Source organism: Choloepus didactylus, chromosome 21 (genome assembly GCF_015220235.1).
Source record: "Choloepus didactylus isolate mChoDid1 chromosome 21, mChoDid1.pri, whole genome shotgun sequence".
Classification (NCBI taxonomy): domain Eukaryota; kingdom Metazoa; phylum Chordata; class Mammalia; order Pilosa; family Megalonychidae; genus Choloepus; species Choloepus didactylus.
In genome coordinates this window covers 41,754,587-41,780,813 of record NC_051327.1, presented here as the reverse complement: position 1 = coordinate 41,780,813, position 26,227 = coordinate 41,754,587, and the positions used below count along the sequence as shown (strand labels likewise).

The 26,227-nt window shown below is 41.6% G+C and overlaps 1 protein-coding gene across 2 annotated transcripts in view; it reads left to right on the top strand.

The window, feature by feature from the left end:
• TMC5 (transmembrane channel like 5) overlaps positions 1 to 25,647 on the top strand; it is an 83,125-nt gene extending 57,478 nt beyond the window's left edge. Inside the window, exons 14-22 of one of the 2 annotated variants that reach the window (XM_037814465.1) lie at positions 141 to 238; positions 1,631 to 1,726; positions 4,974 to 5,049; positions 5,210 to 5,343; positions 7,152 to 7,325; positions 19,383 to 19,461; positions 23,047 to 23,151; positions 24,337 to 24,379; positions 25,164 to 25,647. In XM_037814465.1, the coding sequence (XP_037670393.1) occupies positions 141 to 238; positions 1,631 to 1,726; positions 4,974 to 5,049; positions 5,210 to 5,343; positions 7,152 to 7,325; positions 19,383 to 19,461; positions 23,047 to 23,151; positions 24,337 to 24,379; positions 25,164 to 25,210 (852 nt within the window). In that variant the 3' untranslated portion in view covers positions 25,211 to 25,647. The remainder of the gene's footprint in view (positions 1 to 140; positions 239 to 1,630; positions 1,727 to 4,973; positions 5,050 to 5,209; positions 5,344 to 7,151; positions 7,326 to 19,382; positions 19,462 to 23,046; positions 23,152 to 24,336; positions 24,380 to 25,163) is intronic. The other variant, XM_037814466.1, reaches the window with a different exon arrangement.
• The last annotated feature ends 580 nt before the right edge of the window (positions 25,648 to 26,227 follow it).

Here is a 26,227-nt window from a genome sequence, read left to right as displayed (position 1 = left end):
ATTTTGCTGAGATGGGTCTGCTTTACTGGCTGCCCAGGGCCGGGTCAGACCCAGCAGCCAGCCTGAGCAGGGTGCTGGGTGCAGACGAGAACCGAGCTGAGTTAACAGCCTCCCACAGCCTGACTCTTGTTTGCTTGCAGTGTTGGGAAACCCTCATTGGCCAAGAAATCTACCGGCTCCTTCTGATGGACTTCGTGTTCTCTTTAGCTGATTCTTTCCTGGGGGAGTTTCTGAGGAGGTAATTATTTGTCGGTCTTGAGTAATAAGTACCTGATGCTGTAAACAGAGCCAGATTCCTGGCTGGGTGGGGAGTACAGGTCCCTCAGGTATTCAAAGCCTGTGCTGTTCTGAGTCTATTGCCCTTTGGGATATTGTTTTCTTTTGAAATAACTAAAATTTCACCTTGACCTGACAGCTCTGTTTTCATGGTTCATTTGATTCAGTTGTCCCTTGTGAAAAACCATTCTAGAAATAAGACCCAGAAACTGAGAGCCATTTGAAATCCTATCCACCATAAGTAATTTTAATAGTTTAGTATGCATTCCTCCAGATTTTTTCTATGCATATACCATTGTGCATGTGTAATGTATAATTCTTAAAAGCAAATGTGACATCTTTCCAGGTCCTTACATATAGATATATCCCATTGTTTTCATTTCATTTAATTACTAAATGTTTTATTTTAGACCCCAGATGTACAGAATTGAGGCACTGTCATCATTGGTCCATGTGTGGCCCTCTTTTTTTAATACATTTTTTATTATGAAATTTAATATATATACAGAACCTTCAAAGTATGATTTAACATGTCATTAGAGAGCAAATTTCAAAGAATGTTATGGGTTATAGTTTGTGTGTGGCCCTCTTTTATCTATTCATTCATTTATTTTTAATAATATGCTGAGTATCTCATTCTTTGAAGTCGTTTGCGTGTTTCCGTAAGCTGTTGATTTAGGTTCTAGTGATGAGATGACACGACACAGTGGCTATTCTGTCCCCTGTGGGTGGGCTGAGTGCCATTTTTCTTCATCCAGTTCTTCACTGTTATTTCAATTTTTGACATGTTTTTTGACAGAAACTTTTTCCTGGAAAATCCTCTGTGTGAAGATAGCAGTGAGGTCTCAGCACACCTCAGGGCAAATCGAGACGTTGGCATCCCCCTTATGGATTCAAAAAACAGAGAAATCCATTTATCCAGATAGCAGTAACCTAAACTTGAAAAATTTTTGTTCTAATTGAATTGGGGGCTTCTGGGTTTATCTGGTCCACAAGAACAAGGTTTAATAAGCAAAGAGTGGTATAAACAAGACAATAGGTGGGATGGTCTAAGTTATTAGGTAAAAATGTTCTCTGGACTTTGAAAATCCACTTTAGGAAGACCCCATTTGAATGCATTGCGTTAATTTTGTTTTCCCTCAATTCAATATAACAAATCCCCCTTTAACTGTGTTGATTTCCACCAACATCAGAAAGGCAAGAAATTATTTCTTCAAAAGTATGCTTATCCTTGGAACTTTTCAAACATGTGCAAGGAAATTTATGACTTTATTCAAAACCGGTGAGGGTCTCCTTTGTTGATTGTTGGTTTGGGGTTGAAGGTTTGGGTACTAAACTCAGTATGTTTTTGCAGAATCATTGGGATGCAATTTACCACAAGTTTTGGCTTACAGGAATTTGACATTGCCAGAAATGTCCTAGACCTGATCTACGCACAAACTCTGGCATGGTAAGTTTCGAGACTCTGAGACAGCCAACTTGTGGACTCAGAATCTGTTGTTTTTAAAGTAGTACAGGTGATGCCAAAACCCAGCCAGAAGGAGAAGCACCAATGGAGATCCCAGATCTTGCTCAACCCAGAACAGGGATCCCAACCCAAAAGCCCACTGGCCATTTTCAGCCTGCTGATGTGTTTTGCTCGCCCTACAGTGTGTTTTTTCTAAAAATTTAAATTAAAAAACCCATATTTTAAACATCAGGATTTTTATCCCAAAATTGAGATTTTCTGGTTTTTCTCTTAGGAAAGTCTGGTTCGTCTTTCCTTCTGGTAACATTTGGCTGGACTTGAACTGGGTGTTTGCCACAGTCCCCTCCCTGAACTCTTGCTTCCCCAGCACTGATTTGTCGTTTCTTGTTGCCCTCTCCTGGTAGAAAACATTACTTTGCCTTCCTGTCCCTACAGAAGCGAGAAAATACAGAAAGGCCCAGAGGGCTGTGTGTTTCTTGTACCTGATCTGCTTCACGGTAGATGTACCACCTCCTGGGGCCTTTGTTTTAGCAACTATGCATGTGTATGGGTGTGTCTTGAGAATAGCCAGTTAGTTGCATCTAATTATTTTTACAGTTTCATCCAGAATCCTCAAACCGGTAGCTAGTGACTATTTAGTTGATTGATTGATTAAATCTATTTTTAACATGATAATTCTGAATGGTGCAATACACTCCCACGTTTCATCTGCTGGGAGGTTGCAAATTTGAAAGTAATGGATTTGGAGTTGGATACACCTGGATTCTGGTGCTGGTTCTGCCTCTCCCTAGATGGCAGGTCACTGAGCCACTCTGAACCTCAGTCTCTTCATCTGTAAAATGCTCTTGATGTGAGATGTCTTCAGATCATGTTTGAGGATTCAATGAGATGATACATGAAAACTGCTTTGCAAACTCCAGTATGCCATACAACTGTGAAGTGTTTTTTTACTTTTTGGGATATAGTTGCTCTGGCTGATTTGGCTGTTTGCAAATCACTCCCTAATGTCAAGGAATTTATTTTTAGAGCTAAGAAGGGCTTTTACTTTTGGTAATTTGGGGGATTCATTTGCACCCCACCTGATCACCTCCTGGCAGTTTAAGATTTGACAGTACTTGGTAGCTTACAGGGGGTATTTCACACCTGTGTTCTCTCAACTAACTGCTTGTCTTTAGGCATGTTATTCAACTCTCTCTAAACCTTAGTTTTCTAAATTTTTAATGGGGGTGGGAGGAGATAATGTACCTACTTCACAGGGTCATGGTGAGGGTTAAATGAGAAAATGTATGTACTAAGTGCTTAGGAAGTACCGGACTCAGAAATGTATTCTTGGTGAGGGTAATGTGGCTGTTGTGATCCTTTTGAGGACTCCTCAGAAGTTTTTTTAAAGAAATAATATGTGTAAACTGAGACAGGGTAAGAATATTAGTTCCCATTTATTGAATTCTTACTTTGTGCCAGGCTTTTTTTTTTTTTTAATTAAATTCAATTTTATTGAAATACATTCACACACCATACAATCATCCATGGTATACAATCCACTGTCCACAGTATGATAACATAGTTATGCGTTCATCACCACAATCTATCTCTGAACATTTTCCTTACATCAGAAAGAACCAGAACAAGAATAAAAAATAGAAGTGAAGAAAGAACACCCAAATCATCCCCCCATCCCGCCCCATTCGTCCTTTAGTTTTTATCCCCATTTTTCTACTCATCCATACACTAGATAAAGGGGGTGTGATCCACAAGGTCTTCACAATCACACTGTCACCCCTTGTAATCTACATTATTATATAATTGTCTTCAGGAGTCCAGAGTGCTGGGTTGGAGTTTGGTAGTTTCAGGTATTTACCTCTAGCTATTCCAATACATTAAAACCTAAGAGGTGTTATCTATATAGTGCATAAGAATGTCCACCAGAGTGACCTCTCGACTCCATTTGGAATCTCTCAGCCATTGAAACTATTTCGTCTCATTTTGCATCCCCCTTTTGGTCAAGAAGATACTCTCAGTCCCACGATGCCGGGTCCACATTCATCCCCGGGAGTCATATCCTGCATTGCCAGGGAGATTTACACCCCTGGGAGTCGGGTCCCACGTAGCAGGGAGTGTGCCAGGTTTGTTTAATTCCAGAGTCCCACACTGTGGACCATCTGACAGAGTTTCCAAAGGGAGAGGTGAACACAGTGAGGGGAGAAAGCTACAACCAGAGATGGCCACTGTTACTTCTGTGCCTTTAAGGGTTTTGATAATAAGTCAGGAAGAAACATAATCAAAAGCACTCACATGGATATAGCCTTTCCTTTCTCCATGGCAATTATGGATTTAATCTCTTTGGGTTTTAGGAGAATACTGCCTTTGATGATGAGTTTTAAAACAAGGTAATACAGTGGCGTAACAGGAGTGTATGTTAGGGATAATGGCAGAGACGAGGTTGGGGAAGTGTCTCCCAAACTTCAGTTGTTTGCACACCAACCTGCCTACTTTTGACCACATCTGCGTTTCACCTATTATTATTTACTTAACATTTTCATCTAAAATATTATTTACTTGACATTTTCATTTAGGTTATCTGCCTTTTAAACATTAAGTACATTTTCAAAAGGAGTCTTCATTTTACAACAATTAATGAAAAGCAGTATCATTCGACGTGCGTTGCAAGTATCTAGAAAAATAAAAGCAATTCCATCAAAAATAGTTATTAATTTTTAGCCAGATGCTGCTGTCTGCCAAGGCCCTTAATCTAAAACTTATTCCCTCTTTTTTTAAAAAGGGAGGTTAGCATGTGTTAGGAGTTCAAGATATTCTAGCACCAAATGGAGGTTTCCTTCTTTTGGCCCTCAGAAGCATGCAAGGAGAATTGAAGAGGGAATGCCTTTCTCACGTGTAGCTCAGTGCAATTTAATGCCTTGTTCCCGTAGGACTTCAGACCTTCTTGAATGTCCCGGAGGGTGGAGAGAGGAGGGAAGGCATGGCCACACTTTGGACATGCTAAGGTTTCGTCCTGCTAAGGGACACCTGTAGGTTCAGAGGTTCTCTGCAGAATCACTTTTCCAAAGCTTGGAAGAGAGAAGAGAGGATGGCTGGGTCTGGGTGGAATCCTCTTGGTTTGCTGTGACCGGAGTGACCTCCCCCTTCCCCCTTCTTTCCACACCCCAGTATCGGCCCTTCCCCTCCCTGCTGGGTCTCCTCTGCTCTCATACTCACGCTCTCTCCCTCACAGGATTGGAATCTTCTTCTGCCCTCTGCTGCCCTTTATCCAAATGATTACTCTTTTCATCATGTTTTACGTCAAAAAAGTGAGTCCATCGGAAGTTGGAACCAACCTGTCTTGCTTAGCCACATGTGACCAGGGAGGGCTGGGAAAGGGGATCGGGAAGCCGGGGTTGGACTGGGGGGGGTCCCTCTGGCCTGGTCCCCCAGCAACAGATGCGAGAGGGGCTGCTTGTCTCCCTTTAGGTCAGCCTGATGATGAACTTCCAGCCTCCGAGCAAAGCCTGGCGGGCCTCGCAGATGATGACTTTCTTCATCTTCTTGCTCTTTTTCCCCTCCTTCACCGGGGTCCTGTGTACCCTGGCCATCACCATCTGGAGGTACGAGATGGGGTCTGGGGCTGCTGTTTTGGAGGAAGGGAGCGGGAGTGTTTAGCCCAGGTTCCCTCGGTCATCAGTAGACACTAACAACGAGAAGTGGGGGACATCCTGGATTGGTTGCCATACACCAGGACATCCACATTCATGACCCAAGCAACTTCCTCACTTCCACGGTGTCCTGAAGCTTCCCAGGTGGCGGAGAGGCCCTTCCTCATTATGGAGAACAGAACCAAATCCCAGTGAACTGAAAGGCCCTGTCCATCTAGCTCTCTCCTACCTTCTCCAACCTCACGTCCCTTTAGTACCCCAGCTACACTGCTCTGACTTCAGTCCTGGGACCCAGCAGCCTCTCCCCTATGGTCTGTTCTGGTTTGCTAATGCTGCCCTTTTCCAAAACACCGGAAATGGCTTGGCTTTTATAAAGGGGGTTTATTCGGCTTCAAAGTTACAGTCTTAAGGCCATAAAGTCTCCAAGGTAAGGCATCAACAATCGGGTACCTTCACTGGAGAAAGGACTTTGGCATTCAGAAAACCTCTGTTAGCTGGGAAGGCACGTGGCTGGCGTCTGATTGCTCTCAGGGTGCGTTTCAAAATGGCATTCTCCAAAATGTCAGCATCAGCTCTCAACGGCCATCTTCAGAATGTCTCTCTAACTGCAGCAGCGAACTCCTTCTGTCTGAGCTCTTATAAGGCTCCAGTTAACTAATCAAGACCACACTGAATGGGCGGGGCCACACCTCCATGGAAATAATCTAATCAAGGGTATTACCCATAGTTGGGTGGGTCACATCTCCATGGAAACAGCATAATCCAAAGATTTCCAACCTAATCAACACTAATATGTTAGCCCCCACAAGATTGCATTAAAGAACATGGTGTTTTGGGGGACATAATTCACCCAAACCAGCACAGGCAGGTCCTCTGGAGTGCTTTCCCACACCCCTTGCCCCTTTGCCCTGCTGCCATCTTTCCACTTTCTGTCTCAGCACAAAAATCATCTTCAGTATCTATCCTTCCTGACCACTCTGTCGATGGTCAGTCCCCACCTCTTCCCTCTCTTGGGGCTGAGTATCTTTTCTCCATTCCATCCTTCACAGTCAGAAATGCTTTGTTTACTTGTCTAATTGTTTGCTCACTGATGACCCATCTTCCCCACTAGAACATAAGCCCAAGAGGGCAGGGACCACATTTGACTTGTTTGCTCTGCAATCTCCAGGACCTACCTATTCTGGGAGAAGTTGAATGAAACTCTGTAGAATGAACGAACAAACTAGGGAGCTGATTTTTAGGGTATACATGGAGCTGGAGCCATCAGAGACAGGGCAGATTACTCTGTTTCATGATGTCCTTGCTTCTTTCCCCTACTCTCTTCTCTCTCTTCCTAACCAATTCTTTGCTGCCCTCTAGTTGCAGCTTGTTCATAACAACTGCGTGCATGTGGCCATCGAAGCTACAACTTCAGCTTCCATAGCTGACAGACTCCCCTATTTGAATTTCCCAATTCAAGTTCCCAAGAAAGAGAATCTCAGTGCCCCAGTTCATTTCTTCAAACCAGGATACCAGATAGCCACTTCCTATGGATTGACTCCATTGGATCAGGATCTGGGCCAATCAGAGTGCAGGTCATGAATACAACACACTCCAGTTGAGACTGGAAGCAGAAGAGCTTCCTTTGGAAGGGGAATGTGGGTGGAGTAAGTAAGAGTTACTATTTCCAGGCCAGGAGCCCAAAAAGGACATCCTGATTCTAGAATAAACTCAACCTGGGCCTCCTGTTAGAGATGCTTTTCTGTCCTGTGTCTTACCAGATTGAAGCCTTCAGCTGACTGTGGTCCCTTTCGAGGGCTGCCTTTCTTCATTCACTCCATCTACAGCTGGATAGAGAAGCTCAGAAACAGGCCTGGCTACCTGTGGGTTGTTTGGATCTACCAGAACCTCATCGGAAGCGTGCACTTCTTTTTCATCCTCACCCTTATTGTGTTGTAAGTAGAGCATCTTGGGAAACCAGTCGGGAAAGCCAAAAGCAGCTGGGGATGGTGGTGGTGGAGGGGAACGTCATGGATACGAGATGTGGACATCTCCCGAGACGAGAAAGCAATAAATATGGCATAACTCAGTGTTCTAGATGATCCTGAATTTACTCTTGGAGTGGTTTTTAACAAAGTAACAATATCTTCTTGCCCTAGTTTCTTTGCCTGTTCTATGAAGAAAGCAATACCTGCTCTGTCTCTTTTTAAGATATGAGGATAAAATGAAAAAATAGATGCAAGAATGCTTAGGAAACATATGTGATTCTTCCAAGATTGTCATATGTTAAAATGGTTTGGGGAAAAAATGGTTTGGGCATTATTGATATATAGGATATTGTAATTGCTTCTGAATTTCTATCTACCAAAACTCCATCAATGGCAAGAGGTGTCATTAACATAACATTTCTGGGGAAATCAGAAACACTAACACATTCAATGTATATATCAATTGTAAGATACACTGTAATTTCAGGTACATTGTCATACGTATGGAAGAAAGGTACATATTGCAAAAAAAAAAAAAAAAAAGTAAGCCTCATTAAAAGCCAGGCTTAATCAAACAAGGTCCATTTTAATTATACAGATTAACATGTTATTTGTAAAGATTTGGTCTTTATCTTGTTGATGAGACAGATTATGGTTGTGTTAGTTATATTAGTTGGGATTTTAGCAGGAAACAGGTGGTTCACCCAGAGTTTGAAGAACATTTCATGATGAGAATGTTTACAGAGGTGTGGGCAGGTTAACAGAAGCAGCGGGTGCCTGTGGGAAGCTAAGGTGGGAAGCTTCTATGGCCCCTAGGCCCGTGGAGCAAGGGAGGGAAGGGCTCTACCAGAGGTGGGGTCTTGCTGGGGCCCTGGAGAGGGGCTGCCTCTCAGGACTGCTGTGGAGAGGAGCACAGCCACTTCTGGAACAGTGGCCAGGCAGCCAGGGAGCCAGGGAAATCAATGCCTGACCTTTCCCCCCTCCTTTCTTCCAATCTCCTGCCCGTGCCTCCCAGTGGCCATCCCTGACTTGAGGCTGGAGGGGAAGGAAGCTTGGCTGATGTGGTCCCTGGATGAACATGAAGAGGCATGGATGTATGTCTGGAGAGAGTTCCAGGCAGAGCGACTGTACATGTAAAAGCCCTAAAATGGGAGCATGTCTGGTGAATTCAAGGCTGGTGAGGAAGCCAGTGGTACTAAAGGGGGGTGATGGGTGGATTAGGGAGAGTCAGGACAGAGATGGAAGGCAGGGAGCATTCTGAGGACTTTGGCGTCTACTTTGGGTGAACCATAGCAGGATTTTGAGCAGAAGAATGGCATGATCTGACTTAGGTTGGAAAAGAATCGCTCTGGCTACTGTGCTGAAAATTGACTGTGGTTGGGGCAAGAGGCAAAACAGGGAGGCGAGCTTAGGAGACTTTTGTGATAATCCAGGTGTGGCTTATACCTGGGTGGTAGCAAGGGAGGTAGTGAGAAGTGGTCAGATTCTGGATATATTTTGAAGGGAGAGCCAACTTGATTTCCAGAAGAATTAATTGTGAGGTTATGAAGGTGGAACCAAGGATGATGAACAGATTTTTTACTTGAGTTACTGGAAGGATGGACTTGCCTTTATCTGAGCTTGTGAAGGCAGCAAGTGGGGCAGGAACTATTGTGGACATGTTAGGTTTGAGATGACTATCAGATACCAAAGGAGAGGGGTTGAGGCCGTTGTCTATAAGATTCTGGAAGTCAGGGAAGAGGGACAGGCTGGACATAAAGATTTGAAACTTGTCAGGATATGATGGCACTTCAAGCCACTAAACAGGATGACATTATCAAGGGGGAGTGTGGGTAGATAAGGCCCAAATATGGAATACATTTAAATTCAAATGTGAGCCATTTTAAAGAAAAATATTAAGTAGAGAAAAGTGTGGGTGATAAGACATTAGGGAAAAAATCTTAACAGTGGTTCTCCAAAGACTGGTATTTGGGAAAAGCTGCTCCAGAAGAAATTTTTGCATTTGATGGGAGGTTGGATTAGATGTTCTCTGAAATCTGGGTACAGCTCTAACGGTCTGTGGGATTCCTTTAACTCTCCTGGCATTATACCAGGTGAGCCAGAGGCACAGCCAGGGCCAATGTCTTCACTCAATGGAGTTGTTCTCAAACTCACATTAGGAGCTTTTTAAAAAACATGAATTTTCCAACTGAAAACTACCACCATCCCCTTTATTCCTTGGAGATTTGGATACAGTGGTAGGTCCATTCCTGGGGAATCAAAGAATCTGTATATGAGCTCTGCTAAGTGATTCTTGGGTCCTCATGGTTCAAAGTTTGGAAACTTCTGCAAATATTGACTATTGTCACTGGAGACTTTCCCAAACTTTGCTCACTTGCTTGTGATATGCATTCTGCCGCATCTGCAGCCTTGGCTTTGTTACAGCCATAGCTATGAGCTTGATGCCTCTTTTCCAAGTCCTCACTAATTGTATGAGAGAAGACATTTTTTTCTGTGTATCACTATTGGGAAATCTAATAATTACTCCTTCCCTTCTCTCTGAACTCAATTGGATCTCTTACTCTCATGGGCCCCCTTACTAGGTGGTAACCATGGAGACACCTCTAGGCAAGGATGGTTGCTTGTGCTCCATTTTCTTTGTCTCTGAAGTCTGCCTCCTTGGGACTTTCCCCTCGGCTGTCCTCCTTCCTGTGCTAGGTCTCCCCATCCGTGTGGAGAGCCAGGGCTGAGTAGTGAGAGGAATAACCCTTTAGTTGTGCACACTTGACCTCATGCAAATAATCTGTCACTCTCTTGACCACAGTTGATACTCCCACCCCAGGAGGTTAAGTTGGTAATAATTCTATTAGTGTTATTACTATTACCACTTTACAGAAGAGGAAACTGACATCCTGCCTCTTGTGAACGGTGGCCCAGGTCTGATGGCCCCCATGTCCCATGCACTTTCCAGTACATCAGTGCTGTCTCTTTATAGCAGCTGACCACACCGGAAAAACTCAGAAAAACACGTGTTAAGTTTGCCTTAGGAGCCCCTAGTTTAAGGATACCAAGAGAGGCAGAGCTGGATTTATGCAAAAAAGTAAATAAATCCTAAATCATTTTTCAAAAGAAAAAGGCACCACAATGTTGAGCAAAGAGTGGAAATTTGCAGCTCTAGAACCAAATGTCATCTGCAGACATGTTGTATCTCACTTCCTCACTGCTGTGAGTTTGTTTTTATTGTTTTAATTTTTGTTGTTGTTGCTGCTTTAATTTTCAAGTTAAAAAAAAATCAATTTCTGGCTTCTTGGGAAGCAGTAGAAGATCCCCCAACACTAGGCCCATTTTTGTGCTTGGAAATAATTGGTGGGCCCGGTAATGGCAGACCTGAGCCCTGATGGTGTTTGAGATTGCAACTCCACATGGAGAGCGGCACAGCTCAAAAACAGACTTTTGGGCAGCTGTGCTTATAAAATTGATTTAGGAGGCGGGGCAAGATGGCGGACTGGTGAGCTGTATGTTTTAGTTACTCCTCCAGGAAAGTAGGTAGAAAGCCAGGAACTGCGTGGACTGGACACCACAGAGCAATCTGACTTTGGGCATACTTCATACAACACTCATGAAAACGTGGAACTGCTGAGATCAGCGAAATCTGTAAGTTTTTGTGGCCAGGGGACCCACGCCCCTCCCTGCCAGGCTCAGTCCCGTGGGAGGAGGGGCTGTCAGCTCCGGGAAGGAGAAGGGAGAACTGCAGTGGCAGCCCTTATCAGAAACTCATTCTGCTGATCCAAACTCCAACCATAGATAGACTATGACCAGACACCAGAGAATCTGAGAGCAGCCAGCCCAGCAGAGAGGAGACAGGCATAGAAAAAAACAACACAAAAAACTCCAAAATAAAAGCGGAGGATTTTTGGAGTTCTGTGAACATAGAAAGGGGAAGGGCAGAGCTCAGGCCCTGAGGCTCATATGCAAATCCCGAAGAAAAGCTGATCTCTCTGCCCTGTGGACCTTTCCTTAATGGCCCTAATTGCTTTCTCTCTTAGCATTTCAATAACCCATTAGATCTCTGAGGAGGGCCCTTTTTTTAATCCTTTTTTCTTTTTCTAAAACAATTACTCTAAGAAGCCCAATACAGAAAGCTTCAAAGACTTGCAATTTGGGCAGGTCAAGACAAGAGCAGAACTAAGAGATCTCTGAGACAAAAGGCAATAATCCAGTGGCTGAGAAAATTCACTAAACACCACAACTTCCCAAGAAAAGGGGGGTGTCTGCTCACAGCCATCATCCTGGTGGACAGGAAACACTCCTGCCCGTTACCAGCCTCATAGCCCAGACCTGCCCCAGACAACCCAGTGGGATGGAAGCGCTTCAAATAACAGGCACACACCACAAAACTGGGTGTGGACATTAACCTTCCCTGCAACCTCAGCTGATTGTCCCAGAGTTGGGAAGGTGGAGCAGTGTGAATTAACAAAGCCCCATTCAGCCATCATTTCAGCAGACTGGGAGCCTCCCTACACAGCCCAGCAGCCCAGAACTGCCCTGGGGGGATGGCATTCACCTGTGACATAGCACAGTCATCCCTCAACAGAGGACCTGGGGTGCACAGCCTGGAAGAGGGGCCCACTTGCAAGTCTCAGGAGCCATACGCCAATACCAAGGACTTGTGGGTCAGTGGCAGAGACAAACTGTGGCAGGACTGAACTGAAGGATTAGACTATTGCAGCAGCTTTAAAACTTTAGGATCACCAGGGAGATTTGATTGTTAGAGCCAACCCCCACCCTGACTGCCCAGAAACACGCTCCATATACAGGGCAGGCAACACCAACTAAACACGCAAGCTTGGTACACCAATTGGGCCCCACAAGACTCACTCCCCCACTCACCAAAAAGGCTAAGCAGGGGAGAACTGGCTTGTGGAGAACAGGTGGCTCGTGGACGCCACCTGCTGGTTAGTTAGAGAAAGTGTACTCCACGAAGCTGTAGATCTGATAAATTAGAGATAAGGACTTCAATTGGTCTACAAATCCTAAAAGAACCCTATCAAGTTCAGCAAATGCCACGAGGCCAAAAACAACAGAAAATTATAAAGCATATGGAAAAACCAGACGATATGGATAACCCAAGCCCAAGCACCCAAATCAAAATACCAGAAGAGACACAGCACCTAGAGCAGCTACTCAAAGAACTAAAGATGAACAATGAGACCATAGTACGGGATACAAAGGAGATCAAGAAGACCCTAGAAGAGCATAAAGAAGACATTGCAAGACTAAATAAAAAAAATGGATGATCTTATGGAAATTAAAGAAACTGTTGACCAAATTAAAAAGATTCTGGACACTCCTAGTACAAGACTAGAGGAAGTTGAACAACGAATCAGTGACCTGGAAGATGACAGAATGGAAAATGAAAGCATAAAAGAAAGAATGGGGAAAAAAATTGAAAAAATCGAAATGGACCTCAGGGATATGATAGATAATATAAAACGTCCGAATATAAGACTCATTGGTGTTCTGGAAGGGGAAGAAAAGGGTAAAGGTCTAGGAAGAGTATTCAAAGAAATTGTTGGGGAAAACTTCCCAAATCTTCTAAACAACATAAATACACAAATCATAAATGCTCAGCAAACTCCAAATAGAATAAATCCAAATAAACCCACTCCGAGACATATTCTGATCACACTGTCAAACACGGAAGAGAAGGAGCAAGTTCTGAAAGCAGCAAGAGAAAAGCAATTCATCACATACAAAGGAAACAGCATAAGACTAAGTAGTGACTACTCAGCAGCCACCATGGAGGCAAGAAGGCAGTGGCACGATATATTTAAAATTCTGAGTGAGAAAAATTTCCAGCCAAGAATACTTTATCCAGCAAAGCTCTCCTTCAAATTTGAGGGAGAGCTTAAATTTTTCAGAGACAAACAAATGCTGAGAGAATTTGCTAACAAGAGACCTGCCCTACTGGAGATACTAAAGGGAGCCCTACAGACAGAGAAACAAAGAAAGGACAGAGAGACTTGGAGAAAGGTTCAGTACTAAAGAGATTCGGTATGGGTACAATAAAGGATATTAATAGAGAGAGGGGAAAAATATGACAAACATAAACCAAAGGATAAGATGGCTGATTCAAGAAATGCCTTCACGGTTATAACGTTGAATGTAAATGGATTAAACTCCCCAATTAAAAGAGATAGATTCGCAGAATGGATCAAAAAAAATGAACCATCAATATGTTGCATACAAGTGACTCATCTTAGACACAGGGACACAAAGAAACTGAAAGTGAAAGGATGGAAAAAAATATTTCATGCAAGCTACAGCCAAAAGAAAGCAGGTGTAGCAATATTAATCTCAGATAAAATAGACTTTAAATGCAGGGATGTTCTGAGAGACAAAGAAGGCCACTACATACTAATAAAAGGGGCAATTCAACAAGAAGAAATAACAATCGTAAATGTCTATGCACCCAATCAAGGTGCCACAAAATACATGAGAGAAACACTGGCAAAACTAAAGGAAGCAATTGATGTTTCCACAATAATTGTGGGAGACTTCAACACATCACTCTCTCCTATAGATAGATCAACCAGACAGAAGACCAATAAGGAAATTGAGAACCTAAACAATCTGATAAATGAATTAGATTTAACAGACATATACAGGACATTACATCCCAAATCACCAGGCTACACATACTTTTCTAGTGCTCATGGAACTTTCTCCAGAATAGATCATATGCTGGGACATAAAACAAGCCTCAATAAATTTAAAAAGATTGAAATTATTCAAAGCACATTCACTGACCACAATGGAATACAATTAGAAGTCAATAACCATCAGAGACTTAGAAAATTCACAAATACCTGGAGGTTAAACAACACACTCCTAAACAATCAGTGGGTTAAAGAAGAAATAGCAAGAGAAATTGCTAAATATATAGAGACGAATGAAAATGAGAACACAACATACCAAAACCTATGGGATGCAGCAAAAGCAGTGCTAAGGGGGAAATTTATAGCACTAAACGCATATATTAAAAAGGAAGAAAGAGCCAGAATCAAAGAACTAATGGATCAACTGAAGAAGCTAGAAAATGAACAGCAAACCAATCCTAAACCAAGTACAAGAAAAGAAATAACAAGGATTAAAGCAGAAATAAATGACATAGAGAACAAAAAAACAATAGAGAGGATAAATATCACCAAAAGTTGGTTCTTTGAGAAGATCAACAAGATTGACAAGCCCCTAGCTAGACTCACAAAATCAAAAAGAGAGAAGACCCATATAAACAAAATAATGAATGAAAAAGGTGACATAACTGCAGATCCAGAAGAAATTAAAAAAATTATAAGAAGATACTATGAACAACTCTATGGCAACAAACTGGATAATGTAGAGGAAATGGACAATTTCCTGGAAACATCTGAACAACCTAGACTGACCAGAGAAGAAATAGAAGACCTCAACCAACCCATCACAAGCAAAGAGATCCAATCAGTCATCAAAAATCTTCCCACAAATAAATGCTCAGGGCCAGATGGCTTCACAGGGGAATTCTACCAAACTTTCCAGAAAGAACTGACACCAATCTTACTCAAACTCTTTCAAAACATTGAAGAAAATGGAACACTACCTAACTCATTTTATGAAGCTAACATCAATCTAATACCAAAAACAGGCAAAGATGCTACAAAAAAGGAAAACTACCGGCCAATCTCCCTAATGAATATAGATGCAAAAATCCTCAACAAAATACTTGCAAATCAAATCCAAAGACACATAAAAAAAAATCATACACCATGACCAAGTGGGGTTCATTCCAGGCATGCAAGGATGGTTCAACATAAGAAAATCTATCAATGTATTACAGCACATTAACAAGTCAAAAGGGAAAAATCAAATGATCATCTCAATAGATGCTGAAAAAGCATTTGACAAAATCCAACATCCGTTTTTGATAAAAACACTTCAAAAGGTAGGAATTGAAGGAAACTTCCTCAACATGATAAAGAGCATATATGAAAAACCCACAGCCAGCATAGTGCTCAATGGTGAGAGACTGAAAGCCTTCCCTCTAAGATCAGGAACAAGACAAGGATGCCCGCTGTCACCACTGTTATTCAACATTGTGCTGGAAGTGCTAGCCAGGGCAATCCGGCAAGACAAAGAAATAAAAGGCATCCAAATTGGAAAAGAAGAAGTAAAACTGTCATTGTTTGCAGAGGATATGATCTTATATCTAGAAAACCCTGAGAAATCGACGATACAGCTACTAGAGCTAATAAACAAATTTAGCAAAGTAGCGGGATACAAGATTAATGCACATAAGTCAGTAATGTTTCTATATGCTAGAAATGAACAAACTGAAGAGACACTGAAGAAAAAGATACCATTTTCAATAGCAACTAAAAAAATCAAGTACCTAGGAATAAACTTAACCATAGATGTAAAAGACCTATACAAAGAAAACTACATAACTCTACTAAAAGAAATAGAAGGGGACCTTAAAAGAGGGAAAAATATTCCATGTTCATGGATAGGAAGACTAAATGTCATTAAGATGTCAATTCTACCCAAACTCATCTACAGATTCAATGCAATCCCAATCAAAATTCCAACAACCTACTTTGCAGACTTGGAAAAGCTAGTTATCAAATTTATTTGGAAAGGGAAGATGCCTCGAATTGCTAAAGACACTCTAAAAAAGAAAAACAAAGTGGGAGGACTTACACTCCCTGACTTTGAAGCTTGTTATAAAGCCACAGTTGTCAAAACAGCATGGTACTGGCACAAAGATAGACATATAGATCAATGGAATCGAATTGAGAATTCAGAGATAGACCCTCAGATCTATGGCCGACTGATCTTTGATAAGGCCCCCAAAGTCACTGAACTGAGTCATAATGGTCTTTTCAACAAATGGGGCTGGGAGAGTTGGATATCCATATCCAAAAGAATGAAAGAGGACCCCTGCCTCACCCCCTACACAAAAATTAACTCAAAATGGACCAAAGATCTCAATATAAAAGAAAGTACCATAAAACTCCTAGAAGATAATGTAGGAAAACATCTTCAAGACCTTGTATTAGGCAGCCACTTCCTAGACTTTACACCCAAAGCACAAGCAACAAAAGAGAAAATAGATAAATGGGAACTCCTCAAGCTTAGAAGTTTCTGCACCTCAAAGGAATTTCTCAAAGAGGTAAAGAGGCAGCCAACTCAATGGGAAAAAATTTTTGGAAACCATGTATCTGACAAAAGACTGATATCTTGCATGTATAAAGAAATCCTACAACTCAATGACAGTAATACAGACAGCCCAATTATAAAATGGGCAAAAGATATGAAAAGACAGTTCTCTGAAGAGGAAATACAAATGGCCAAGAAACACATGAAAAACTGTTCAGCTTCACTAGCTATTAGAGAGATGCAAATTAAGACCACAATGAGATACCATCTAACACCGATTAGAATGGCTGCCATTAAACAAACAGGAAACTACAGATGCTGGAGGGGATGTGGAGAAATTGGAACTCTCATTCATTGTTGGTGGGACTGTATAATGGTTCAGCCACTCTGGAAGTCAGTCTGGCAGTTCCTTAGAAAACTAGAAATAAAGTTACCATTCGATCCAGCGATTGCACTTCTCGGTATATACCCGGAAGATCGGAAAGCAGTGACACGAACAGATATCTGCATGCCAATTTTTATAGCAGCATTATTCACAATTGCCAAGAGATGGAAACAACCCAAATGTCCTTCAACAGATGAGTGGATAAATAAAATGTGGTATATACACACGATGGAATACTACGCGGCAGTAAGAAGGAACGATCTCGTGAAACATATGACAACATGGATGAAACTTGAAGACATAATGCTGAGTGAAATAAGCCAGGCACAAAAAGAGAAATATTATATGCTACCACTAATGTGAACTTTGAAAAATGTAAAACAAATGGTTTATAATGTAAAATGTAGGGGACTAGCAATAGAGAGCAATTAAGGAAGGGGGAACAATAATCCAAGAAGAATAGATAAGCTATTTAACGTTCTGGGGATGCCCAGGAATGACTATGGTCTGTTAATTTCTGATGGATATAGTAGGAACAAGTTCACAGAAATGTTGCTATATTAGGTAACTGTCTTGGGGTAAAGTAGGAACATGTTGGAAGTTAAGCAGTTATCTTAGGTTAGTTGTCTTTTTCTTACTCCCTTGTTATGGTTTCTTTGAAATGTTCTTTTATTGTGTGTTTGTTTTCTTTTTAACTTTTTTTTCATACAGTTGATTTAAAAAAGAAGGGAAAGTTAAAAAAAAAAAAAAAGAAAAACAAGGAAAAAAAGATGTAGTGCCCCCTTGAGGAGCCTGTGGAGAATGCAGGGGTATTGGCCTACCCCACCTCAATGGTTGCTAACATGACCACAGACATAGGGGCCTGGTGGTTTGATGGGTTGAGCCCTCTACCATAAGTTTTACCCTTGGGAAGACGGTTAATGCAAAGGAGAGGCTAGGCCTCCCTGTGGTTGTGCCTAAGAGCCTCCTCCCGAATGCCTCTTTGTTGCTCAGATGTGGCCCTCTCTCTCTAGCAAAGCCAACTTGAAAGGTGAAATCACTGCCCTCCCCCCTACGTGGGATCAGACACCCATGGGAGTGAATCTCCCTGGCAACGTGGAATATGACTCCCGGGGAGGAATGTAGACCTGGCATCGTGGGACGGAGAACATCTTCTTGACCAAAAGGGGGATGTGAAAGGAAATGAAATAAGCTTCAGTGGCAGAGAGATTCCAAAAGGAGCCGAGAGGTCACTCTGGTGGGCACTCTTATGCACACTTTAGACAACCCTTTTTAGGTTCTAAAGAATTGGGGTAGCTGGTGGTGGATACCTGAAACTATCAAACTACAACCCAGAACCCATGAATCTCGAAGACAATTGTATAAAAATGTAGCTTATGAGGGGTGAAAATGGGATTGGGAAAGCCATAAGGACCACACTCCACTTCATCTAGTTTATGGATGGATGAGTAGAAAAATAGGGGAAGGAAACAAACAAACAGACAAAGGTACCCAGTGTTCTTTTTTACTTCAATTGCTCTTTTTCACTCTAATTATCATTCTTGTTATTTTTGTGTGTGTGCTAATGAAGGTGTCAGGGATTGATTTAGGTGATGAATGTACAACTATGTAATGGTACTGTGAGCAATCGAAAGTGCGATTTGTTTTGTATGACTGCGTGGTATGTGAATATATCTCAATAAAATGATTAAAAAATTGATTTAATAAACCATGTGCTTTACACATTTAAAAAACAAAAAAAAAACAAAAAAAAACACCAGACTTTTGGAACCAGTTGATGTAGATTCTAGAGCCACCCCTGATTTTACACATGGGAGAGATGAGACTTACAAAGAAGGGATGGCACACAGAGATGGGTCTCAGGCCACAGGGCCTGTTAGCTTCAGAGTGGCCAGAACCTGGGTCATGCTCTCTCTCCCCAACACCAGGCTGCCACCGACCTTCTCAAAATGATGAGTTCTTCTGGTGCCTTGCTCCTCCAAACTTTGAATTCACTGGGAAACATGTCAGAAATGCAGAAACGTAGGCCCCACCCCAGACCCTACTAAATTAGGATCTGCATTTGAACAAAATCCTCAGGAAATCTGTAGTGCACTGAAGTTTGAGCAACATTGCCCAGCACAGTGATTTGTGAATGCTGGCTGCACCTTAGAATCACCTGCAGAGGTTTTAACAAAGCTGATGACTGGGCACCATGCCCAGAGATGCTCAGTTAATAGAGCCGGGGAGAGGCCACAGCACTCACCTCGCCCCCCACCCCAGGTGAGTCCAGGTGCAGCCAGGTGGAGAACCACGTCTCTAATGTATGTAGCGTACAATTTGCCCTGACACAGCTTTTTGGGAACATACTTGGGCCAAATCCGTCATCAAGCAGGTATCACAGTTCCTTTTTACTAGATTGAAATCGGGAGCCCGCGAAGTCATTGGCAAGGGTGTCTGTTATTCTTTCTCCTTTTCTTTTCCAGAATCATCACCTATCTTTACTGGCAGATCACAGAGGGAAGGAAGATTATGATCAGACTGCTCCACGAACAGATCATTAATGTAAGTCTTGTTGGACCCCTCTGGTACTCTCCCTCTTTTGAGTATGTATAATGGAAATTTCCAAACATAATGCAAAATATAGAGAATACTAAAATGAACCCCAAATGCTCACCGTCAGTCTCAAAAATGATCAACATTTGATTTGTATACATGTTTCCTTGCAAAACTCTGAAATATTATAAAGCTTTATATCATTTCATCTGTAAAAACTTCTATGTGCATCCTTAAGAGATAAAGACTTTTAAGAAACAGAATCACAATACATCATCATACCATCTAATATCCAGTCCATGTTCAAATTTCCCCAACTGTCTCATTAAGTGCCTTATTATAGTAGGGTTGTTCAAATCAGGATCCAAAACAGGCTACACATTGCATTTGGTTGATACGTCTCTTAAATTTCTTTTAATTTATAACAGTTCACCAGCTGCCTCTTTCTGCTGCCATTGATTGTTAAAGAACCAAGTCATTTTTCCCATATTCTGGATATATTTGATTCACAAACCTCTGGTGGTATTTAGTATGTTTCTTTCTCCTTTGTATTTTCTGGAAACCGGTGGTTTGATCTAGAGACCTGATTAGAGCTGGGTTCAACTTTTTACCCAGAATACTTTATAAGTCATGCTATGTACTTCTTAGGGCATTACCTCAAGTGACACCTACTGTTTGATTGTCTCTTTTATTTTTTTTTCTTTCCTTTTCTTTTTGCTATGTTAAGAGTGATCAGTGGATCCAAGGTTGTTAGACTAATTCATCCATCATCCCGACATCAGCCTTTCTTTCACCTATTGGATTTAGCAGCTTTGGATGAGTATTGCCTAGAAGATCCATTTATTTCAGTAGGGTTTGCAAAATAGTGATACTCTAATTCTGTAATTTATTCTGCAATCATTAGCCTAAATTCTTGTATAAAAAAGAACTTTTATTCATCAACTATTTGATTACCCTGGAATACACGTCATAGTAATCAATAGGGATTTTAAAATTATAGGTATGAATTGGATTCATGGATTTAAATCTATTGATGACTTTCAATTAGTCATTTTTTTTTTTTTAATGCTCAAATAGTCTTTTCCGTTGCTAGTGGAAACCCTTTGGAATTAGCTCCTAGGTTTTCTTTCCTTAAACTTTTTATTTTGAAATAATCTCAAACTTATAGGACAGTTGCGAAAATAATACAAAACCCATACAGAAAATGCCAACACCCCCAAACCCCTAGATACCTAGATCCACTGGTTTTAATATTTTGTCACATTTGCTGTATCATTCTATCTATCTATCTGTCTATCTATCTATGTTTCTATCTATCTTCTAAACATCTGAGAATAGGTTGTATACATTATACTCCTTAAACACCTAATACTTCCACGTGTGTTTCCTAAGAACAAGAATATTCACTTATATAACCATCTTAAGTACAGTTATCAAATTCAGGAGCTTTCACATTGATATAAAGCTTAGAGTCTGTATTTTAATTTTTTCCTAAATCCCAATCATGTCCTTTGGGCCTCTTCTCTTCCATTATCAGATCCAGTCCAGGATCCTGTATTGCATTTAACTGTCAATGTCTCTTTACTCTTTTTTTTTATGTCTATATTGTGGAAACACACACACATCCTAGACATCTTTTGACATGACCCCAGAAGTCTTTGGTAGCTTCCTTGCTTTCTGGAAGGACAAGGTGTTCCAAGCTCATCTTGTTCACTTCCTGTCCCAGAACAGGAATCAGCCATTTCTTCAAGGAGTCCTGGTCAAATGGTATTTAGAGATCACGATCTGGGCACAGGAAAGCTTACTGGTATGGACTGGGTCCCTTATCTTCTTAATGCCAAATAACCTTGCCACATGAACTTGTGTCTAAGAGCATGGGAAAGAAGCAGGAATTCCCCATTGTTCTACCTGCTTGAATCTTCAGGGTTTCAGATCATTTTAGTTAGTTCTTTTGGAGTGTAAAGGAAAAGGTGTGAGTTAGTTATGCTCTTCCCCTCCCTGTTCCTAGAAGCATCACCAATACTTTTCTGTTGCAGAGCTCTGAATGATTGGGCAAGTCTTATGAAGACCTCAGTATGGGAGGGATTTGATTTTACAGCTTGAGTGGTATGGGCAGTGCCAGGTAACTGGGTCAATAGTTGGATGGCATAATTTGAGGGAAACACCATAAGCATCAACACATGCCTCGCAGCTTGAGAGGCTTGCCCAAAGGATGGACCACAAAGGGAGGGATCTTGTCTCCAAAAAAACCCAGAGAAAGAGGCCAGGAAGGCTCTGGACTAGCCCTTTTCAAAGTATGATCTCCCACATACAAAACTCCTGGTGCTGGTTAAAAATACAAATTCCTGGGCCCCCTCCAGAACCAATAATGGCAACAGATAACCTTTATTGAATGCTGACATGATGCCTGGCATTGCACTGTGATAGAAATTCTTTTTAATCTTCATTACCCTCTCTGGGGTACTTTTTTTTTTTTTTTTTAGAGTTCCCATTTTAAAATGAAGAAAACTGAGGCTTACAGAGTGAAATGACTTTCCCAGAAAGTCACAGGGCTAGTAAATGGGGGGCTTTGAACCAGGTAGATAATGCAGTCCTGGCTTTCTGAATCAAAATCTCTTGGGTAAAACTAGGAATTTACATTTTTTACAAGCTCTCCAGGTAATCCTGATTCACACAGCCACTACAGAACAGAGATTGTCAGACAACTTGGCTACATCCAGACAACTAGTTTGAGGACGTGTTATAAAAATACCAGTTTCCAGGAATAGCTCTTCCTTAGAGAAGAATTCCAATTAATCAATGTAGACAGAATAGGGATAGAGAAAATCATCATGAAGCAAACACCACAGTAGTAACTGTTGCAAGCAGGATCCCCGATGGATGCTAAAGTTAGTGGATGAAGGTTTAAGGTGCAACAGGGGCATGGGCAGTGGGACTGCCATGACTAACCTAGACTAGACAATCATCCGTGCTGGCTGAACCTCCTCAACACACAGGGGGGTATCACTGTCTTTTCTGCAACAGGGGTTCACAGAAAAGTGAGGACACACTTCTGGGAGGGCACCCCCCCCCCCTTCCCCTGCTCTCCTCCCCAATTTGGGAGTCGATCTGGGTCTATTCCATGAACACAGTTAACTTTGTCAAATGAAACGTATTTGATGCACTTAGGTGCAGAGCTCTGAGCTTTGCATTCTCAGTGAGACGACACGGCAGGCCCAGATGATTCTATGTGTCCCAACAGGTCTGGGGACAGACACAATGCAAGAAGGGAGATACTGAAAACCAGTTGTCCTGGGGCTCCAGACAATGGCCCATAAATTGCTTTTAGCAGCAGGCTAGAGAAGGTGACTACTCTAGCAAACCAGGGAATTGCTTAAGAGGAGAATTATGATGGAGGAAGGCTATGGGAGATGATTTGGCTTTGCTGTCAAGTATTTCTTTTCTTTCATCAGAGAAAATATGGTGGCAAACTGCATCCAACTCCAGGGACCCTCGCTGCCTAAAAATCAACCTTCCTTCCATCCATTGCTTCATAACCTCATACCATCACTCATTCCCCATGGATTTGTTCTTTGTTTTTCTTCTTCTTGGCAGGAGGGCAAAGATAAGATGTTCCTGATAGAAAAGTTGCTCAAGCTGCAGGACATGGAGAAAAAAGGGAATACCAGCTCACTCACACTGGAAAGGAGAGAGGTGGAGGTGAGGCGAGAGGCTGCCTTGGGTCTCCTGTGACACAGACTTGCCTCCTGCTGAAAAGGGCATCAGGGAACTAGAGACCAAGCATTGGGGTCACATAAGAATAGATCACATCTATTTTAAAAACTCTTCTGTATTTTTTATATAAAAAGAAATATTCATTCATTCAACATTTTCCATGCCTGGCCTTGTTCTATGTGTTGGGGTAATTGTGGTGAGTAATATAGAGCCTCTGCCCTCCTGGAGCTCACTTGCTTGTTTTGTACATACCCAGTAATAAAGAAGTAGATCCCACTGAGATGAAAAGTGCCCTGTAATCTCATCCCACTATTAGCAGAGTGTATATTCTTCCAGACTTTTTCCCCCTGGGTATCTGCAAACATACATGCATCTACTAACACTTTTGTTTACTTTTAACAAAAGTGGGGCTACACTATGAAAATAGTGTCAAATCATATTTACTCCACTTAATACTCTATTGTTTCAGCCTGCACATATTTGGACATTTGGGTTGTGTCTAGTTTTTTTTTAAACTACCAAAAATAGTGTGTAATGAAATATTTTTGTTAGCATTATTTTACATGAGTTTTTCTGCCAGAAGGTATGCACATACTTTTAATAGCTATTGCTATATAATTTTCTTAATAAGATTTTATTAATTTATATTCTTACCAAGAGGATATAAGAGGTGCTTGGAATCCAGCTCTTTCTAAGGCCAAAGCTCTTTTTGGCTTCCTTAGCATCTTGGAAAATACTGATAAATAGCAAATCTATTTTTATTTAAATGCCATGAGTTTTGGAAGCAGGGCTGCTATGCAATTGACTACCTGTGTTAATGAATGCTGTCATGTGAGTTCGGTAAGGGAGCAAGGGGACCAACTCTGAAGTCCATGAGGGCAGAGACTAGATTTGTAGGCTGGCAGCCCCTGGTCTTAATGTATTACCTGGTACGTTGGAAATGCTCAGTAAATATTTGTGAAATGAATGAATGAATGAACGAATGGAATCACTGTCACTAAAAACCAAACCAAACATGTTAGATATTTCTATGGCTGAGCCTTGGTTTTAATCTGTCACCCCTTAATTTTAAAATGCTGGGGGGGCTCACAAATCTCACCAACTATGCAACAAGACTCAGGGTCTACATTTGCTTCTAGTGATGTGGTTGCCTGTTTTCTTCTTTTTCAGCAACAAGGCTTTCTGCATGTGGGGGAACATGGTGCTGCTTCTGGTGAGTAAACAAACTGGCAGTGAATAAGACACTAATTTATCCAGCTGACATATCCCAAGATAGAGGGTCAGGATTGCTCATGTAACAGTTACCCTTTCAGCTGCAAGACCCAATACAAACTAGTTTAAGCAAAAATCTGAGTATAAGCCTTCCTTTAGGCATGGCTAGAAGGAGCGGCTCAAAATATGTCACCACAGCCTGATTTTTATCTTGCTGTTCAGCACCGTTCCATGTCAACTCCTTTCTCAAATAGGCTCTTCTTAGTAATTGCAAGACAACCTCATCAGCTTCTGATTATCTTTTCAGCTTCAAGGCTAGAGGGAAACAGTGACATACCCAGAATTCTCATAGTTTTTCATTGGATCTGATTGGGTGATGTGCCCATCCAGGAATCAATTGCCGAGGTCATGGAAATGTGATGGTTTCTTTGGCCAGATCTGAGTCACGTGCTTCATCTGTGGCTACAGGTGGTGCATCCATACAGAGGCTTGGACGGCGAGTGGGGACAGGGAAGCTTCCCAAAGAAAATGTGGGGCTAATGCCAGAAAAGGAATGAAGGCTGGGGAGGAAACAAACAAACAAGCAAACCCCCATCCATCTTTTAGGGATCGCTTTTTCTGAAGGCATCCAGTGATTGGGGTTTCAGGGGAGGACTGAAGACACTGGAAAGGGGGCAAGGGAGGCCTAAGGAGCCATGGGATCTTGAGGACCAGTTTGTTCTTTTCCTCACAGAGATGGGGCAGAGCGTGTTTGCACTAACTTCTCTTCCTTCTGTCAAACCCAGACCTGCGATTTAGGCGATCAACTCAAGAAGATAATCCAAAGGCCTAACAATTGTGTGGTAGCCAGACAACAATCACATAAGGAAAGATTAAAATGGAACAAATTCATGACATCTGGGCCTTTTGGAGCTTCCCAGAAGGGGAATCACAGGACTTTAATCAGGAGTGGAAACTGACCACAAGGTAAATGCCAACATAAAATTGGGCATTCCCTGCTGTTTTTGAAACATGAATGAACTGATGATTTTTCAGGACAAAACACTTTGAGTTTTCTCCAAAAGACAATTGGAATATTTAAACTAGCTCACAAAACCCTGAGAAGAGAAAACCTAGGAAAGACGTATTTTGTCTTCAAGAGATATAAATAAGAAGTATTGGCCCTCAGAGATCTCTCCTCCCAGACTTCGAATTAGAAGTGTGTCATTTTGCTTTTCCTGACAAAGATTTGGAAATGGGTTAAGAAGAAAGTGGTACAGCCTAAATAAAAATGTGATCCTCAATCAGGGATGTGAAGTCTCTGCATTTGTTCATGACTTTGAACTAAAGACATCCGTATGCTGCCCAAAGGTGAAACACAACCAGAGGTCTCTACTATGAACTCTATGCTTAGAGTTGCCTGGTGTGTTTTGTGGATTTGCCAACAAGGCATGCACAGGTACTTAAACCTGAAGGGTCCAGAAAGGTGCGATGACCAAATTACTCAGGAGAGAGGAGTCTCCTCTTAAGTAATCGCTGTCATGAAATCTAATTGGAATTGAATTTAGAAAACACTTAAAATGCTTTTGAAACCCAAGCCCCAACCAGTGTGCAGTCATTGATTCACTATTTTTCATACACTTATCCATTCATTCATTTACTTCAACTGCTTTCGGATATCATCTTTGCTAGTTGTTTCAAATTTAAACAATTATAAATCGTGTTCTTTGTTCATTCATTCATTCAACAAATATGTGCCAGGTGGTGGTGAGCAAGTTAGTGAACAAGTCACCATCCCTGCTCTCATGGTGCTTACTGTGTAGCAGATTACTTTAGACATTTATATAAGAACAATAATTCATTACAATTG